A 14,467-nucleotide genomic window follows, 5' to 3' on the forward strand; every position below is an offset into this window, starting at 1 on the left:
CAGACTCACCAAGATTTCCTTTCTTGTTTCATAGACGTTCCATCTTCAGAGCAGCCTGAACTGTTCCTAAAGAAACTTCAACAGTGCTGTGTCATTTTTGACTTCATGGACACGCTTTCAGACCTTAAAATGAAAGAATACAAGCGCTCCACTCTTAATGAACTGGTGGACTACATTACAATAAGCAGAGGCTGTTTGACAGAGCAGACTTACCCTGAAGTAGTTAGAATGGTGAGTTTCTTCTTTCTCATGGTCTCTTTAAATCCACTTGCAGCTCCAGTTACACGTTGTGGGCGAAATTGAACCCTGGAGTAGGTGGATTAAATGAGGCCTTTGGTTTGTGTTTTCTGCTAGACATCACTTGGGGATGATTCTCCAAAGGCAAAGTTATTAATTTTTATATATATACTTAATTAAAGTCAAGTAAATGATGGTTATTATAGTGTAAGAAGTGTATGAAAGGAAACCTGGCTTGTTTCCTGATCGAAAGACCCAGCAGACATAATATCAGAGCCTGTCTTTCTCCCCTGTACCCTTCCCTCCCCAGTATAAATAATGGAACAATTTTAGAATTTTCTTTTCTTTCTTTGAACTTTATCCAAGCATTTGAGTTTGTACTGAACTCTGAGATAGCTCAAAGTATGCACGGGTAATTAATTTTAAATAATAAATGGTAGAAACGTTGTAATAGGAATGGTGTGAAAATTTTATGGGTGTATCATGTAAAAGCCATACCTTATACATAAATTGTCAAATAATGGTATTTTCAATCTAAAATGGTAACAGAATCAAATGCTATATTGTGAAGAATATTCATTATAATTGGCAAAACCAATCTATGTTTTGAAATGTTTATTCTGTACTGCCGTATGGAACTCTTATAACCTGCTATCTAAATGAAAGGACAATTAGTTTCAATGTCAATTTGGTGATGTTGGTTTCCTAATGGTGGTACCAGGTGATCATGGAATCCACTGGCTATATATGTGCTGTGAGAAGAGAAGCGTGAATAGATTTTATATTGCAGAATATGTGTTCCTTATTTATTTCCTGGCATGCAATTACATGCTGTGTTGCTTGTCTGTAGTATTTAGAAGTAGCTGAACATTGTGACAGAATCATCCAGCACTTAATAGTGAATTGAAAAGCAAACAAAACAACAAACAAATGTTAAGTGTGTGTGGAAAAAATCCTAATATGGCTTCTTAATCTGTCTGCATTTACACAAAGTCTACAATTACGTGATGAGACTGCTCCTTCATCTCTCCTGCTCTTCCGTTTTCCCTCCTGTGCTGGTACAGTCTTCTGAAGGAGCTGCTGCTTTTCAGTCACTTGTGTTATTTGTTCAGCATGAGGTCTAATGCACCATTCAAATACTGTCTGAATACAGAGTTCCTAGTCCATTGCTGAATTCTTCTGCTGGTGCTGCATTGTAGCATCTGAATGGCTTGCAAATGGTACTTTATTCTTCCTGGTACCCCTCCAGGTGAACTGATGAGATCATACTTCCTGTATAGACAGGACACTGCACGAATAACTGCAGTAAAAATGGGTGCTTTTTTGGTACATAGAAGACACCTTGAACCTTGCTTTCTGTAAGAATTTGGTATTTATTTCAATGTTTCTGTTTTTGAGATTATATTTTCTCTTTGACTTTGTTTATAGCATTTTTTTTTTACCATAGCAAGAAATAAGAAACATCTGATCAGTAACTGCTCATAATTCGATTTGAAAAATATTAGATTTGAATAATAAATCATAACCTGTGAAGCAATCTGAACATGAACCCGTAATGAGACCCATTTGCTTGTGTGTTCTACAGTCCCTGCAGTCGCCTAGTTTGATTCACAAAACTGTTTTTATCTTAAGGAAATGAGGCATTGCCTAAATAGTTTGAAAAGCAGTTTTAAATAATTTACTTAAGTGTAGTCTCTAACTGTGATATACAGCAGTCACTGCAAGTGAAGACAGCATGATTTTTTTTCTGGTGGCATTCAGATATTTGCTACTGGAGATTCAGGAATTTCAGTCCATCATTTTTGATGGAAAAGCGTTCTATCTTCTCCTGTATTCTCATGTTCCTTTCAGTGCATCCTGCTCTTCTTATATCTGGACTCTAGTGCTGAACTCAAGCCATGTTTTATCCTCACTGCCATGGTACTTAAGAATGGAAAGACTGAAGATATTCCCAAGCCCTGTAGCTGGCTAGTCAGTAGCCCAAGCCTAGTTTATTTTTCAAATAAAAAAGATGCCTAACTCATTAGGGAAGTGGACATATTTTTTTTCTGAAATAATTTCTGGAGAAAGTTAGAATCGTAGACCATCATGAGGTGAAAGGGGGGACCCGCAAGGATCGTCAAGTCCAACCTCTGGCAGATTGGACTGCAGGTATTCTCTATTTTACAGGTGGGCTGTGTAGTAAAAGTGCTATTTTTCCTCCTGGTCTTTGCCTGTAAAAAGCAAGACTTCTCCAGTATTGAAGTACTGAACTGAGTGAGTACAGTTACACAGGTCACAGAGGCAAAGGTGGGATTCCTAATATTATAGAAAATAGGTTTTTAGCATAGATTACCTGATAAGCAGCAAACATTAGTCTGATTTGGTGACAGCAAGTGCTGTGGTGTGATGTTTGGTCTGACTTTCCTATGCAATAAATGCATCTTCTTGTTTCAAGCAGAAGGTGCTTACACTGTAATGCCAAGACGGACGTAATTGGACGCAGTTGACATCTGGAGGTCACCTGTGCAACTGCCACCATTGTCTGCTTCCTAGAATTTTCATCTAGGTCTCCAGCTGGGTTCACAAATGACTTGTCAAACTGACAAGCTCTGACCTGTCACGATAGCCAAGAAAACAGCAGCATCTGCAGCCTTACCAGATCGGTGTCTGCACTGCCTGCCTGCCACAGTTGTCATGGGAGTGTTGTGGTTGAAAGACCAGTGTCTTAAAACGTACCATAACAGAGCACAAATGTTCTTTTTTTCCTTTGGAATGTCTTCCTGATTTTTTTTTTTTTTTTGCGCTCAGATCCTAGGTTGTGACATGAGTGCAAGAATTAATTGGGCTACTGAAATCTGGAATAGAAAAGAAGAATTCTAATCACAGGGGAAAAGCAAGCAGCTGTTCTGCAAAACGTGGCATCATTTAAGAGCAGAAGAAAAAATGCAGCAGTCTGAAGCTGATACTCTGAAAAAATTATTTACATTTATAAAGAAGAATTAATGGCGGAAGTACTTTCTTACCTTAGTTATTTAAAATGTCAAAATAATTGGTATCTCTGGAAAAGCCTTAAAGTTTTACTAAATTCATGTATACTAGTGTTCTGTTTATGACCCAAATTTTCAAATTTACATATACTAGGATAGAGGAAGGCTGCCTATCAAATTCATCAGAAACTCAGACTTTTAATTACTTTTAAGATGTGGTACTGTCACCATATAAGGATTTGAAAAACAGTCGTTTGGGGTAGCTAGCATGACAGCACCTGGGCATTTTTTACTGTTGGTCATCCTAAATGTTTTTAAAACCTTGCTTCCTAATCATAATATCACATTTTCTCTTCTGTGTATGATATGATATTGTTTATAGCTCGGTGTGAAATCACCTGGCTATTTCTCAGCCTGTGTGCCTGCTTCTGTAAACCACTCACTTCAGCTTGGTATATATAGAAGTGCTGTATTGTGGTGTTTGCTTATTTTAAATTACTAATGGTCACCAAAGCCAGTCTGCAGCAGCTTCATCACTGTCATCAATATGGCTTGATGGGGAGAGCTGCTGGGATTGGTGTTACTGGCGTAAGCTGGACAGATTTATTCAGAAGGGTGCTGCTCAGCGCACAGCCCCTGCAGTTTGGATGCGTTGTTCAGGAGGGCACATGACAATCTCTAGAATTAGGCTAGTCTTAGGAAAAAAGGTCCTTGCCAATTAAAACACTCTCTGCTAAGAAGGAGATGCCAGTAATGTGACTTTATGAGCCAGTAATTGGACACTTTGGCTAAAATTTGATCCTGTCTGAGCAAAATGCAGAGGCTTAAACTAATGATGCCGATTTTGCTGGTAGATTATGCCATGGTAGTTGACTGAAATAAATGTTTGTTGTTATCTACAGTATCCTGCAGGGTGTACATAGTACAGCTTTTCCTGTTTTCTGGAGATAGACTTAGATTGAGGAAACTGATTTGTTTCATTTCAAAAATCAAAAGACCGTGGAAATTAGCAAGCTGTTAAACTGAGAAATCTGGATGCATCTTCTCGTTGGTGAGGAACATATAAGCTCTCCTCCTTGCCTCTTCAGAAATTGGGAACTCAACCCAACATTTTCTGTGATGTTTATGTAACACGCATAGATGCTTCTCAGCCCATGAGAGTTGGTTAAACTTTTTTGAGAGGTAGCTTTTAGAATAGAGAATTACTTTGGTCTCCATTCCTGTAGGTGCAGAAATATCTCTAGTTTCCTATTGTCCTCTCCCTTTTCTCTAATGAATAATCAAGTAAAACAAACAGCAATCTCTATAACCAAAATCAAATACCAATATATATATTAGGTGTCTTGTGGCTTACAACACAGAGAAAGAAACTTTGATTAAGTGAGTATCCAAATAAATACCACAACTTGCCTTTGAAACCTCAGATTCTAATTCTTTTCTCTAGACATAAACCCAGAGGAATTCCCTTCCTTTTCCTGCAGGAAGGATCCTTTCAACAGATGTAAGACCAGATTCTGCTCTGGAGCTTTTTGTGACTGATACACTAAATAAAAAGAATACCTTACTAAGCCATGAATTTTGGGGCATGTTAAAATACTTTCTTTTTTTCTCAGCTACTTGTTGTCTGTTGATGGACATTATGAATTGCTTTATAGTCTGTAATTTTGCTTATGTCCAAGTGTTTTTACTCGGCTGGGCATCTGAGCTCCACCACAGCCGCTCTCTCACTCCCCCTCTGCAAAGTGAAAGGGGGAGGAAAATATGACGGAAAAGACTTCAGGGTTGAGATCAGGACAGGGAGATCGCTCAACAATTATTGTCATGGTCAAAACAGGCTCAGGGTAGGGAGACTGGAGAAATTTATTGCCTATATTACGAACACATTAGAGCAGTGAGAAACTAAAAACAAACTAAAGACACCTTTCTCCCATCCTCCTTTCCCCAGGGGTGCAGGGGAACAGGGAATGGGGGCTGCTGTCAGTCCCTGATGCTTTGTCTCTGCCGCTCCTTCACAGTCCCTCCCATGGGATGCCGTCCTTCCTGAACTCTTCAAGAACTGCTCCCACACGGCTCCGTCCCATGGGGTCCATCCCCCAGGAGCAAACTGCTCCAGCACGGGTCCCCCACAGGCGGCAGCTCCCCCCAGCCCCCCTGCTCCTGCGTGGGCTCCTCTCCACGGGTTGCAGCTCCGGCCCGGGGGCTCTCCATGGGCCGCAGCCTCCTCCAGGCCACATCCACCTGCTCCACCAGGGGCTCCTCCACCCATGGGGGGGCTGCAGCGTGGAGATCTGCTCCATGTGGGACCCATGGGTGCAGGGGGACAGCCTGCTCCACCAGGGGCCTCTCCACAGGCCTCAGGAACCGCTGCTGTGTGCCTGGAGCACCTCCTGCCCTCCTGCTGCACTGACCTTGGGGGCTGCAGGGCTGGGTCTCACTCCTTGTTCTCCCAGCTGCTGTGGCACAGCAGGTTTTTTCCTTTTCCCTTTCTTAAATCTGCTATCCCAGAGGTGCAAACAACACTGGTTGTTGGCTCGGCTCTGGCCAGCATTGGGTCCATTTTGAAGCTGGCTGAAACTGGCCCTTATCTAACATGGGGCAGCTTCTGGATTCTTCTCACAGAGACCACCCCTGCAGCCTCCACTACCAAAATTTTGCCATGTAAACCTACTACAGTGTTACACCCTACGTGCTAAATATTCATCATACTTTTTTTTTTTTTTTTTTTTTTTTCTCTTGGCTAGAACTCTTTATGCAAGTCTATCTATATTCAGTCTTACTTTTTCAGTTCATCGAAATCCCTTTGCATTTTCTCCTGTTGGTTCAAATATTTGATATAAAAATATAACACTGAATGTCATTTTTAGGGAAATAAATAAAACCAGTTACTCTTCTAAGAATTGACAAATAATGCGTCTTGTCTAATACAAATTTGATATATCTTCTGGAAGCGTGCGAAATAGTAGGAGTTGATCTTCAATTCAGCTTGAATCAGAAGAAGAAAAGGTTGTTTTGAATCCATCCCAAATGCTGAAAGGAAGCTGCAGTGTCCTGGGACACCCCCCAATGGACTTGGAGTGAAAATTTTCACATGGGTGCACCTGTGATGAAACAAACATGCCATTGAAGTTTACAAAAATATATAAAATCATTTGGTATTATAGCTTATCTCCTCTTTAACCTGAGGTTTATAAATTCTGTAGAAGCAAGAAAAGAATCTGTTTTCTTTTATGCATTATTTCTAAATTCCTGTTAGATGCTTTATAATATTCACATTCTTTATACACTTAGTTTGTATTAAAAACAATACTTACTAAAGGAAGAGGCTCCAGCATTCTCTGTTCCTTTCAAAAACATCAGTTGGAGGCAGCTCCTCTTGCAGCAGTTGTCCCTAATAATTTTTCTCGACAGTCTGTAATTAGGTTTACCCGTATCCATTATTCCTCCTGCTGGTTACATAGGCCTCTCGTTCGTCAGACTTTATCTGCATAATAGTACAGTGGCTCGGTCTCAAGCAAAGAAGCAAACTGGAACAATATTTTTATTCCGAGGAGTACTTGGATGTCAACTGCATTTTTTGTTTGTTGGTTTTGTTTTGGTTTTGTGGAAGACGGGTGTACAATCCCACCCTCTGTTTTGGCTGTGCCATCTTCTTGAATGCCTTCCTAGCATTGCACCTGCCAGCAGGCTCAATGTGAATCTCCTGGGGGATTGTTTTCTTGGGTTTTGAAGTTCTGTTTTGTTCCTGAGGTTGGAGTCTGAGACGGTTTGAGTTTTGTGATGCGGTCTAGAGTTCAAGTTCATGCACTGGCAGACTTCTTGCTCTGTTGCCTGCTGTAGAGACAAGGGTCCTGCTGGTACTGTGCGCTTTGGTTTGCCCAAGATAACTGGGTTATTTCTATGATATTGTGCTGGTATAGAATTAGGTGGCATGCATTAAATAGATTTTTCTGAATTGTCTCAAAATATATTTACGAGGCGATAGTGGTGCATGGAGTTACTAGCAGGGTACCCTGCCATGCTTTGGGTCTAGGTGACCTAGAGGGGAATTTCACAGCTCTGGTTTCCAGCAGGCAGAAGGTGTACCTGTGAGCCTAGGGATATGGCAGTGTTAGCACTTCTAACTCAGATCATCTGCATGCTTTCAAAGTGCATCTCCCATTTGTTCTCACTGTACTTTGATGCTTGTCATAGAGAAATCTTGGGGTTTGTGAATTACATTCGTTCCAGACAAAATGTGTACTTCAGGAGCCTGCCTAAAGCTCTCCAACTCGCTAATGGACTTCAGTGCAAGAGATCACTAGAAAATAAGTCCTCCCTCCAAATAGAGGTAATGTGGGTTTTTAGGACCTGAGCACCAGCCATTTTGTTGTACCAACCTGCTCCAGTTGCACGTGCCTGTTTGCTAACACAGCCATATCCTAAGGATCTCAGTTCTACCACCTGCACATCTTAATGGGCAAAAAGCTGCTGCTACTGCTAAAGTGGGTGATAAGAAGTCAACAAGCTTAGGAGCCCTGATCTAGAGCTAAAATCTTGCAGGTTTTTGATAGTATTTTTAGAAAAAAACATGAAGAGGACCCACCTGCCCAGTGGTCCAGATAGTTGACTGTGTTCATGGTCCATAGTTCATGTAGCCTGGCCAAAAGTAACACTGCTGGGCAAAAAGAAGGTATATAATAATGTTTATGTTAAACTCTGACTGTATTCTGGCAAGAGTGGTGCAGACAGAGACTTGACCATTTTGTGTGACTATTTTGGCTATCTTAATGAGAATTTTTGATGCAGCGCACGGTTCAAAAAAGGGAAATAACAGGGAGATGGTCTGGCTTTTTATACATACCCCAATGCATCTGGCATGCGTTATTTGGAGGGGTTATGAAAATACAGGTGGGAGCTTAATGGAGGGTGGCAAAAACAATCACAGGATTCAAAACAAACCAACATCTGCCTGAGCTCTGACTGTTTAGCATCAAAGAGGTTGAGAGGTGTCATTTATATATATGTGTGTGTATGTATATGCGTTACGTATGCATAAAGTAAAAATACATACACATATAGAGACATGCTGCGTATGCAAATATGTGTATGTATATATATATGTATGTATATGTTGAAGAGATCTGATGGTTTAACAGGAACCAGTGGGACTCAGGCTAGTTCAACCTTGAAACCAAAAGTAGTGCCCTAGTCAAATTAATAGTAAATCTTCAGGTTACGAGAGCTGGTGGAATCATGATATGTCAAAATAAAATTGGGCTTTTCTTTTTGTAAGATGTGCTGTCAAACTTCTGGGAGCGGTGTAACGGGATATAAAGAAGGATTACAGCTGAGTGACTGCAGTAGTCACTTCGGGCTCTAAAACATGTAAATCCATGAGCAATACTAAAAACAAAAATGCAAACCCATGTATGCAGATGTGCTTCAGAAGGACGAGTGCCAGTGCCTGTTCCATGAGATGTTGTGTCTCAGTTCCAAGAGTTTCACATTTGCTCTGACCACATTTTGTTGTTGCAGTGTGCAGGCGAGTTTAAGCACTGTGTGTGCACAGATATCCAGTTTCAATCTCATATGCGCAGGGGGTTTATTTGGACAGTTCCACATACCGGTAACAGAAGAACAGGTGTTCCTTGTGCACTAATTCATTTATCCTGTTTTATATAGCTAATACATTAAACTTCCCTGCATGCACACTGTTTTTGTTTCAGGGTTCATTCAAGAAAACTATTGCTGATAAAAATCTTTCTTCCAAACAGCACGGAATATGAGCACCGAGTTGAAATTGAATTTGTGAAGGGTTTCTGCTATAGCACTGATTTTATTGTGCCCCAGTGAGGGGCAAAGAGAGGGCTTCTCAAAGCAGACATTTATTCCTGACGTCAGACTTAAGCTTCTTAGCACTTTATTTTCAAAAAGTTAATATAAATAATAATATATTTACATTTCAAGTATAACTATGGTGATAAAATCAGAGCATTCTTGAAGCCTGTTACTTTCAATTGTGTATTCATACCTTTGTAGTTGTGGATTGCCAGGTATCAACCCTTGGATCTGTCCAGAACTTAGGGTTCATCCTTTGTGGTGGTACCAGAGCAGCCTTCTCTATCTTTTCGTTTCAATTTTAATGAATTGATACTTCTTTTTAATTGCCTGGAGGTTTTGTTAGAGTTGTGCCTGAGTGACACAGGCATTGAGCTCGGAGGCTTCTGGGCATCTCCAATTTAAAAATCAATCGCGTTGGCTTTTCCCACTTGATCCTGGAATCTTACTTGTTGCTGATGGATTAATTTCACTGACCTGTTAAATTGGTTTCTGGCACTTGGGTGTTCAGGTTGTGGGGAAGGAGCAGTAAGCTGTTTTGTGCCTGCTTTGATGTGATCTCCTGTAAGGAGCAGTCCTGGAGAACAGCGTGCGGACAACTTTGAGCTCACAGTAGGGAAGATCTGTCATGATAGAGCTTTCTAGACTATTAGGCTTCAGGTTTCCCTTGCAAAAATAACATCAGGCCTTGGAGGCGCTCCTAATCAGGGGAAGATGGAAGTCGGTATTGATCGGTAGTCATTTGTGTTGGCCGTGGGAGAGGAGTCATCAAGGACTGCGTGCGCAGCCTGGCAGGGATGTCCTTTGGCTTGATAACCGGCCGGGGTCAGAAGGGAAGTGATTCATCCATCTCGCTGAAGGAATTTTGGCACGCTGCTTGGGCCCAGGGATGAATACTAAATAGCTGCCTTCTGCCTAGCGGAGAAAAATTACTCTTTCCAGCTCTGAGGCGGCACATCCCCACCTCCGTGTGACGGCTGTCAGTCCGTAACGCACAGCTGGGCAGCTCGAGGACTTGGTGCCTTCGGTTCTCCCTCGGAGGCTCGTAGGCATCAGGCACCCAGCGGCTGCTGATTCACAGGAGCGTGCTGCAAATTGGCACTGCGGGTAAGCGAGCTGTCGTGCTGCGTCGGGGTGATTAATGGAGCTGTAATGGCACGCATTATCTTTGGAAATGATGATCCCCCTGGGAATCACCTGAAGATAACCTGTTCTGTCTGTTCTCCTCAGGAGAATAGCTGCAGTTGGGCTCCCCATCTTTGCTCCTTGTGCAAAAAAAGAAAATTAAAGAGAACAAACTCTATACGAGGACTGTATTCTACCTTGCCTTGCATTTACTCCTGTATGTTAAATCTTTTATGTAAAATAATGCCTTTGAGTTGTCTTAAAGCTTCTGTCTCTTTTTAATGCACACTCCAGAAATCATTCAGGCTTTCTAACAAGCTTAAGGTTCAGGTGTTTGTCCTGGCACTTCAGTCATTGTTGCTGAAACCTTTGTTGTTCTGTCGTGCTGGTAAGGCCCTGGCACTGTTGGTATGAAACTTGGAGTGCCTTAATTTAAAGCTTTCAGGAATTTGTATTTGATTAACTTTTAATTCTGGTAGTACGTACTTTTCCTTGCAGGTTTTGCTTGTGCCATACTTCAGCATTTGTTCCAGTTTTAAAAAGTTAATAGCTAATAAATACTGATCTTTTCTCTGATGGTACAAATTTCATTAACCTGTATATCACTACATTTATATATCACAAGAATTTTGTGTTTCAAATGAAGTTTAAAGCAGAAAAAAATAGCTGCAGACTGCTTTTGATTTTGCTAGTTCCCTATTTTTGTTGAAGTGCTGAGAAAGTTGGTATTTTCAGATGTGAAGCAGTGACCAAAAAGGCTTCAGTAAGTATTGCAGAATCCCAGATGTTCGGATGGAAATGTTCCTATTGGCACCTTCCCCTTTTTACTTGGGAATCTTTTGGGATTTCTTCTTTCTGTTTCCTTGTGCCCTGATACAGAAACAACTCTGTCCTCGTAATTCATCACTTTCCTTGTCTATTTGCTCGTCTACCTTCTGTATCCTCAGGGATATAGAAGGGGGAGCTCAGAAATCCCCGAGGAAGGACAAACTGAAACCAGTGTCTTTGGGAGCGCTTACCTGGTTTAGAAAAGTCTTCTCTTAGAGGGGCTTTTGAGAGAAGTGAAAGAATCAGGGAAAAGGATGGAGAAGAAGGAAGGAGAATGTCGCCTATTAAATGCTAGTAATCACCTGGCAGGTGTGCATACAGAACTCTCTGTATGTACGTTCAGTATGAGCACAGGCTGGGAAGTGCCGTATTAGGGTTGAAAGTCATGCGACTTTACAACAGATTTACATGGACAGGGAAGGCTCCTGTAACACTGCTTTAACAGTAGTGAAATACTCCCTCTTGTGGCAAGACGAAAGAAGTCCAAGCAGAAAACCCATCTGGCCAATCTTTTTCTGTGCTCTCTGGTTTGCCATATTTATTCTTCAGTTAGCCAGTTTTGTGTTTTTCCCCTTGTGTCCGGTGAATATTCCTCACTGGTATGTACAACGTGTGCTTTCCTACAGCTTCTTTTTGCTTCATCCTTTTATTTATGCAGTTCCTGAATCTCTTTTGTTTATCTTGCAAGTTCTAAAACTTCACCTTAACTTACAGTCTGTTTTCATCAGTACCTGGATTGTTTTAAACTCTTGCCTTTAAACTGCCCTTTCGTATTAGGTTGCCAACATCCTGAAAACATGCCTTACAGACTAACTTTCGAATATTTACAGGAGTAAAAGGCTGGAAAAATAAATTAGGGTGCTGAAGAGTATACTACTTCTGTTTCTTAAATAGATTAATTTGTCTGAACTGCTATGCAGGGGTCATGTATAAACAGGATTAGGAGATAACATGCTGCTTTTCCCAGCTGTTTGATTAACCAGCTTAGAGATGGGTCAAATGCAGTGGCAGAGTGTAAAGAAGGCACACCACCACCTTCAAAGTGCAGAAGAGGCCCTGCAGCATGTTTACAGTTTATCAGATTTGCTGCATAATAAGCTGTACACTCCATTCAGCAGTATAATTAACTCAGGAAACCATTCCAGTTGTCTCTGCTTTGTGAGGCTCGTGCCATCAGCAAAGCAGCCTCAGCAAAGTACCTCTAAATGAGATTAAGCAAAGTGAGGCAACCGTGAAGTAAAATCTGGGCTAAGCGACAAGCAAATAGTATTTGTTGCTTGCATTTAGTACCAAGTTCTGTGCTTGGCACGAAGTGTCCAGGCACATAAATGATGGCAGATGAGGATGATCACTGGGAAGGAAGGATGAGATGATCACTGGGAAGAAGTGTGGAAAGCTGGAGAAGGGGAATCCAAGGTTGTAAAGCGATGTGTTCCTTTGACCTATACCATTTATAAAGAACTTTGTCATGCATAAGTAAAAGAAACCCTGCTTATGCGATAGAAGACACGTAGAGTAGGCATAGACACAGTCCTGAAATCTAGCACCTGTTTGAAAAACAGATCTCATTATTCTTTCTTTCACCTTTCAGGTATCTTGCAATATCTTCAGAACTCTCCCACCTAGTGACAGCAATGAATTTGATCCAGAAGAAGATGAGCCCACCTTGGAGGCATCGTGGCCACATTTACAGGTTTTTGATCATTTATCTCAAAAGAAACGCTTATAATTACTTATTGTATCTAATCATTTTCAGCAGGTTTTTTTTTAACCTGTGAGTCAGAACTAGTCTCCGAGATATTATAACAAAATTCTATTTCTGCTCTTCTAATGTTGCTCTTGGCTTTCAACACAGTACCTACAAAGACAGGAGAGTACTTTGTAAATTTGCCCCATGTTAGAACTTTATTTCAAACTCGAGTTGACGGTGTCTCTTACATTCTTGTTTTCCTTTGCTGATTTAAAAATTAATTTGTTTTCCAAACTGCTCTGATGCACAGGTATTTTTCAGCAACATCAGCAAAGGCATTGTGGGGATGCTGCTGCAGCAGTTCTGCTTTACTCAGGATAGTTAACTTTCGTAAAGAAAAGCATGCAGGCGTTGACTGCAGATCAGAAAAACAAATGAGAATCTACATCCCTATCTGTCTCCCTTCCTCTCTGTGGGTTGAAGTTTGCTTTCAGGTGGTCATAGCAGGATGCATGCTCACTGCTGTCTGTCATCACTTCCTCTGTTTCTCAAGTGTCAGTGGAAGGTATTTTGAACAAAAACATGAACTAATTTTGGAGAAAGACATCATAATTGATGGTAGTGCAGTAGTTTCTTTATAGACAATACAGGTGCAGATCCTGTCTCTGTTATCCAGGACTGTGACTTATGCCACAAGTAAATTTAGAAGAAGTTTGCCTGAGTAGCAGTTTGTGAAGTCTAGGAGTGTCTGTGAGCAAAGACATATGATTGATCTCAGCTTGAAACGAGTGTTTTATTTGACAGTTGCATGCAAGTATTTGCCTATGAGCAATTTGTTTCACTCTTCGTTCTCAGATTTAGAATCCATCGGAACGTAGGTTTTTACCCCTTATTTATAATAAACTTCACAAAACAGAAATCTTAAAATCTTCAAGGAAGCTACGGACAGCTCTGCCTGCCTGGAAACAGCACAGGCAGATGCGTCTGTTATCCTGTGTTCATTGACATTGGTACTGTAGTTTTAAAAGTCACTGTTTAAAAGGAAAGGAAGGAAAAGGAAATATCAGACAGAGAGGTATATTTGAATTCACGTTTTGTTTTGATATTTAAGCATGACATTCAAGTTTATGCCACTGTCCATGCAAATTTAGGATGCTGAATAATTTCCTGATAAATAATACTAAGTAGCAATCCCCCAAAACTGAAAAGGTGCAGTAAAAAGAATTGCTAGCTGGTAGCTCATCTCATCAATGACAGGTCAGAGTTGCTGTCCTACGAGGCCACTGGAGTGCCTTTCACTTCTTTTTTGCCTGTTTTTATACTCTTTTTCTATATTGAATAAAAGTGAGTAGTTTGGGCAGAGATCGAATTGCATGAAAGCAGGCAGGTTTTCTCCATCCCTCCGGCTAATTTTTACGGTAAGTTAGGAAATCCTGATTAAATTCTGTTTTGTATTTTTTTCCATGTTTCAAGTTGCCATAGAACACTACTCTAAGCAGTTTCTAAATTAAATCAAATATTTCCAACTATTTCACCAGCTCTTTCAGAATCATAAATTTCTGTATTTGGTATGACTTCAGCAGTTCAGAGACAGTTTAAATGTGCTTTCAAGTTACCCTGGTAAGCTTTAGGAGATGATAACAAGCATTACAAGATGGCAGTGTGTTCTTGGTGATGAAATGTCTCTGACTGGAGTTAAATAAGCAGAACTAACTTACAAAGCTTAAGTATTTAATTTTAACATTAAGGTAGCAATTTGATAATAGAGAATGATATTTTTCATTTTTAATCCTTCAGCTTT

At 40.7% G+C, this 14,467-nt stretch overlaps 1 protein-coding gene across 5 annotated transcripts in view; it reads left to right on the forward strand.

Annotated features, from left to right (window-relative positions):
- Nucleotides 1-14,467, forward strand: part of PPP2R5E (protein phosphatase 2 regulatory subunit B'epsilon) — a 74,755-nt gene that overhangs the window by 41,312 nt on the left and 18,976 nt on the right. For all 5 annotated transcript variants that reach the window (XM_084521709.1, XM_084521707.1, XM_084521708.1 and 2 more), the window contains 2 exons: nt 35-231; nt 12,568-12,669. In XM_084521709.1, the coding sequence (XP_084377835.1) occupies nt 35-231; nt 12,568-12,669 (299 nt within the window). The remainder of the gene's footprint in view (nt 1-34; nt 232-12,567; nt 12,670-14,467) is intronic.

The sequence above is a fragment of the Aythya ferina genome (genome assembly GCF_964211825.1).
Source record: "Aythya ferina genome assembly, chromosome: 5".
Classification (NCBI taxonomy): Eukaryota; Metazoa; Chordata; class Aves; order Anseriformes; family Anatidae; genus Aythya; species Aythya ferina.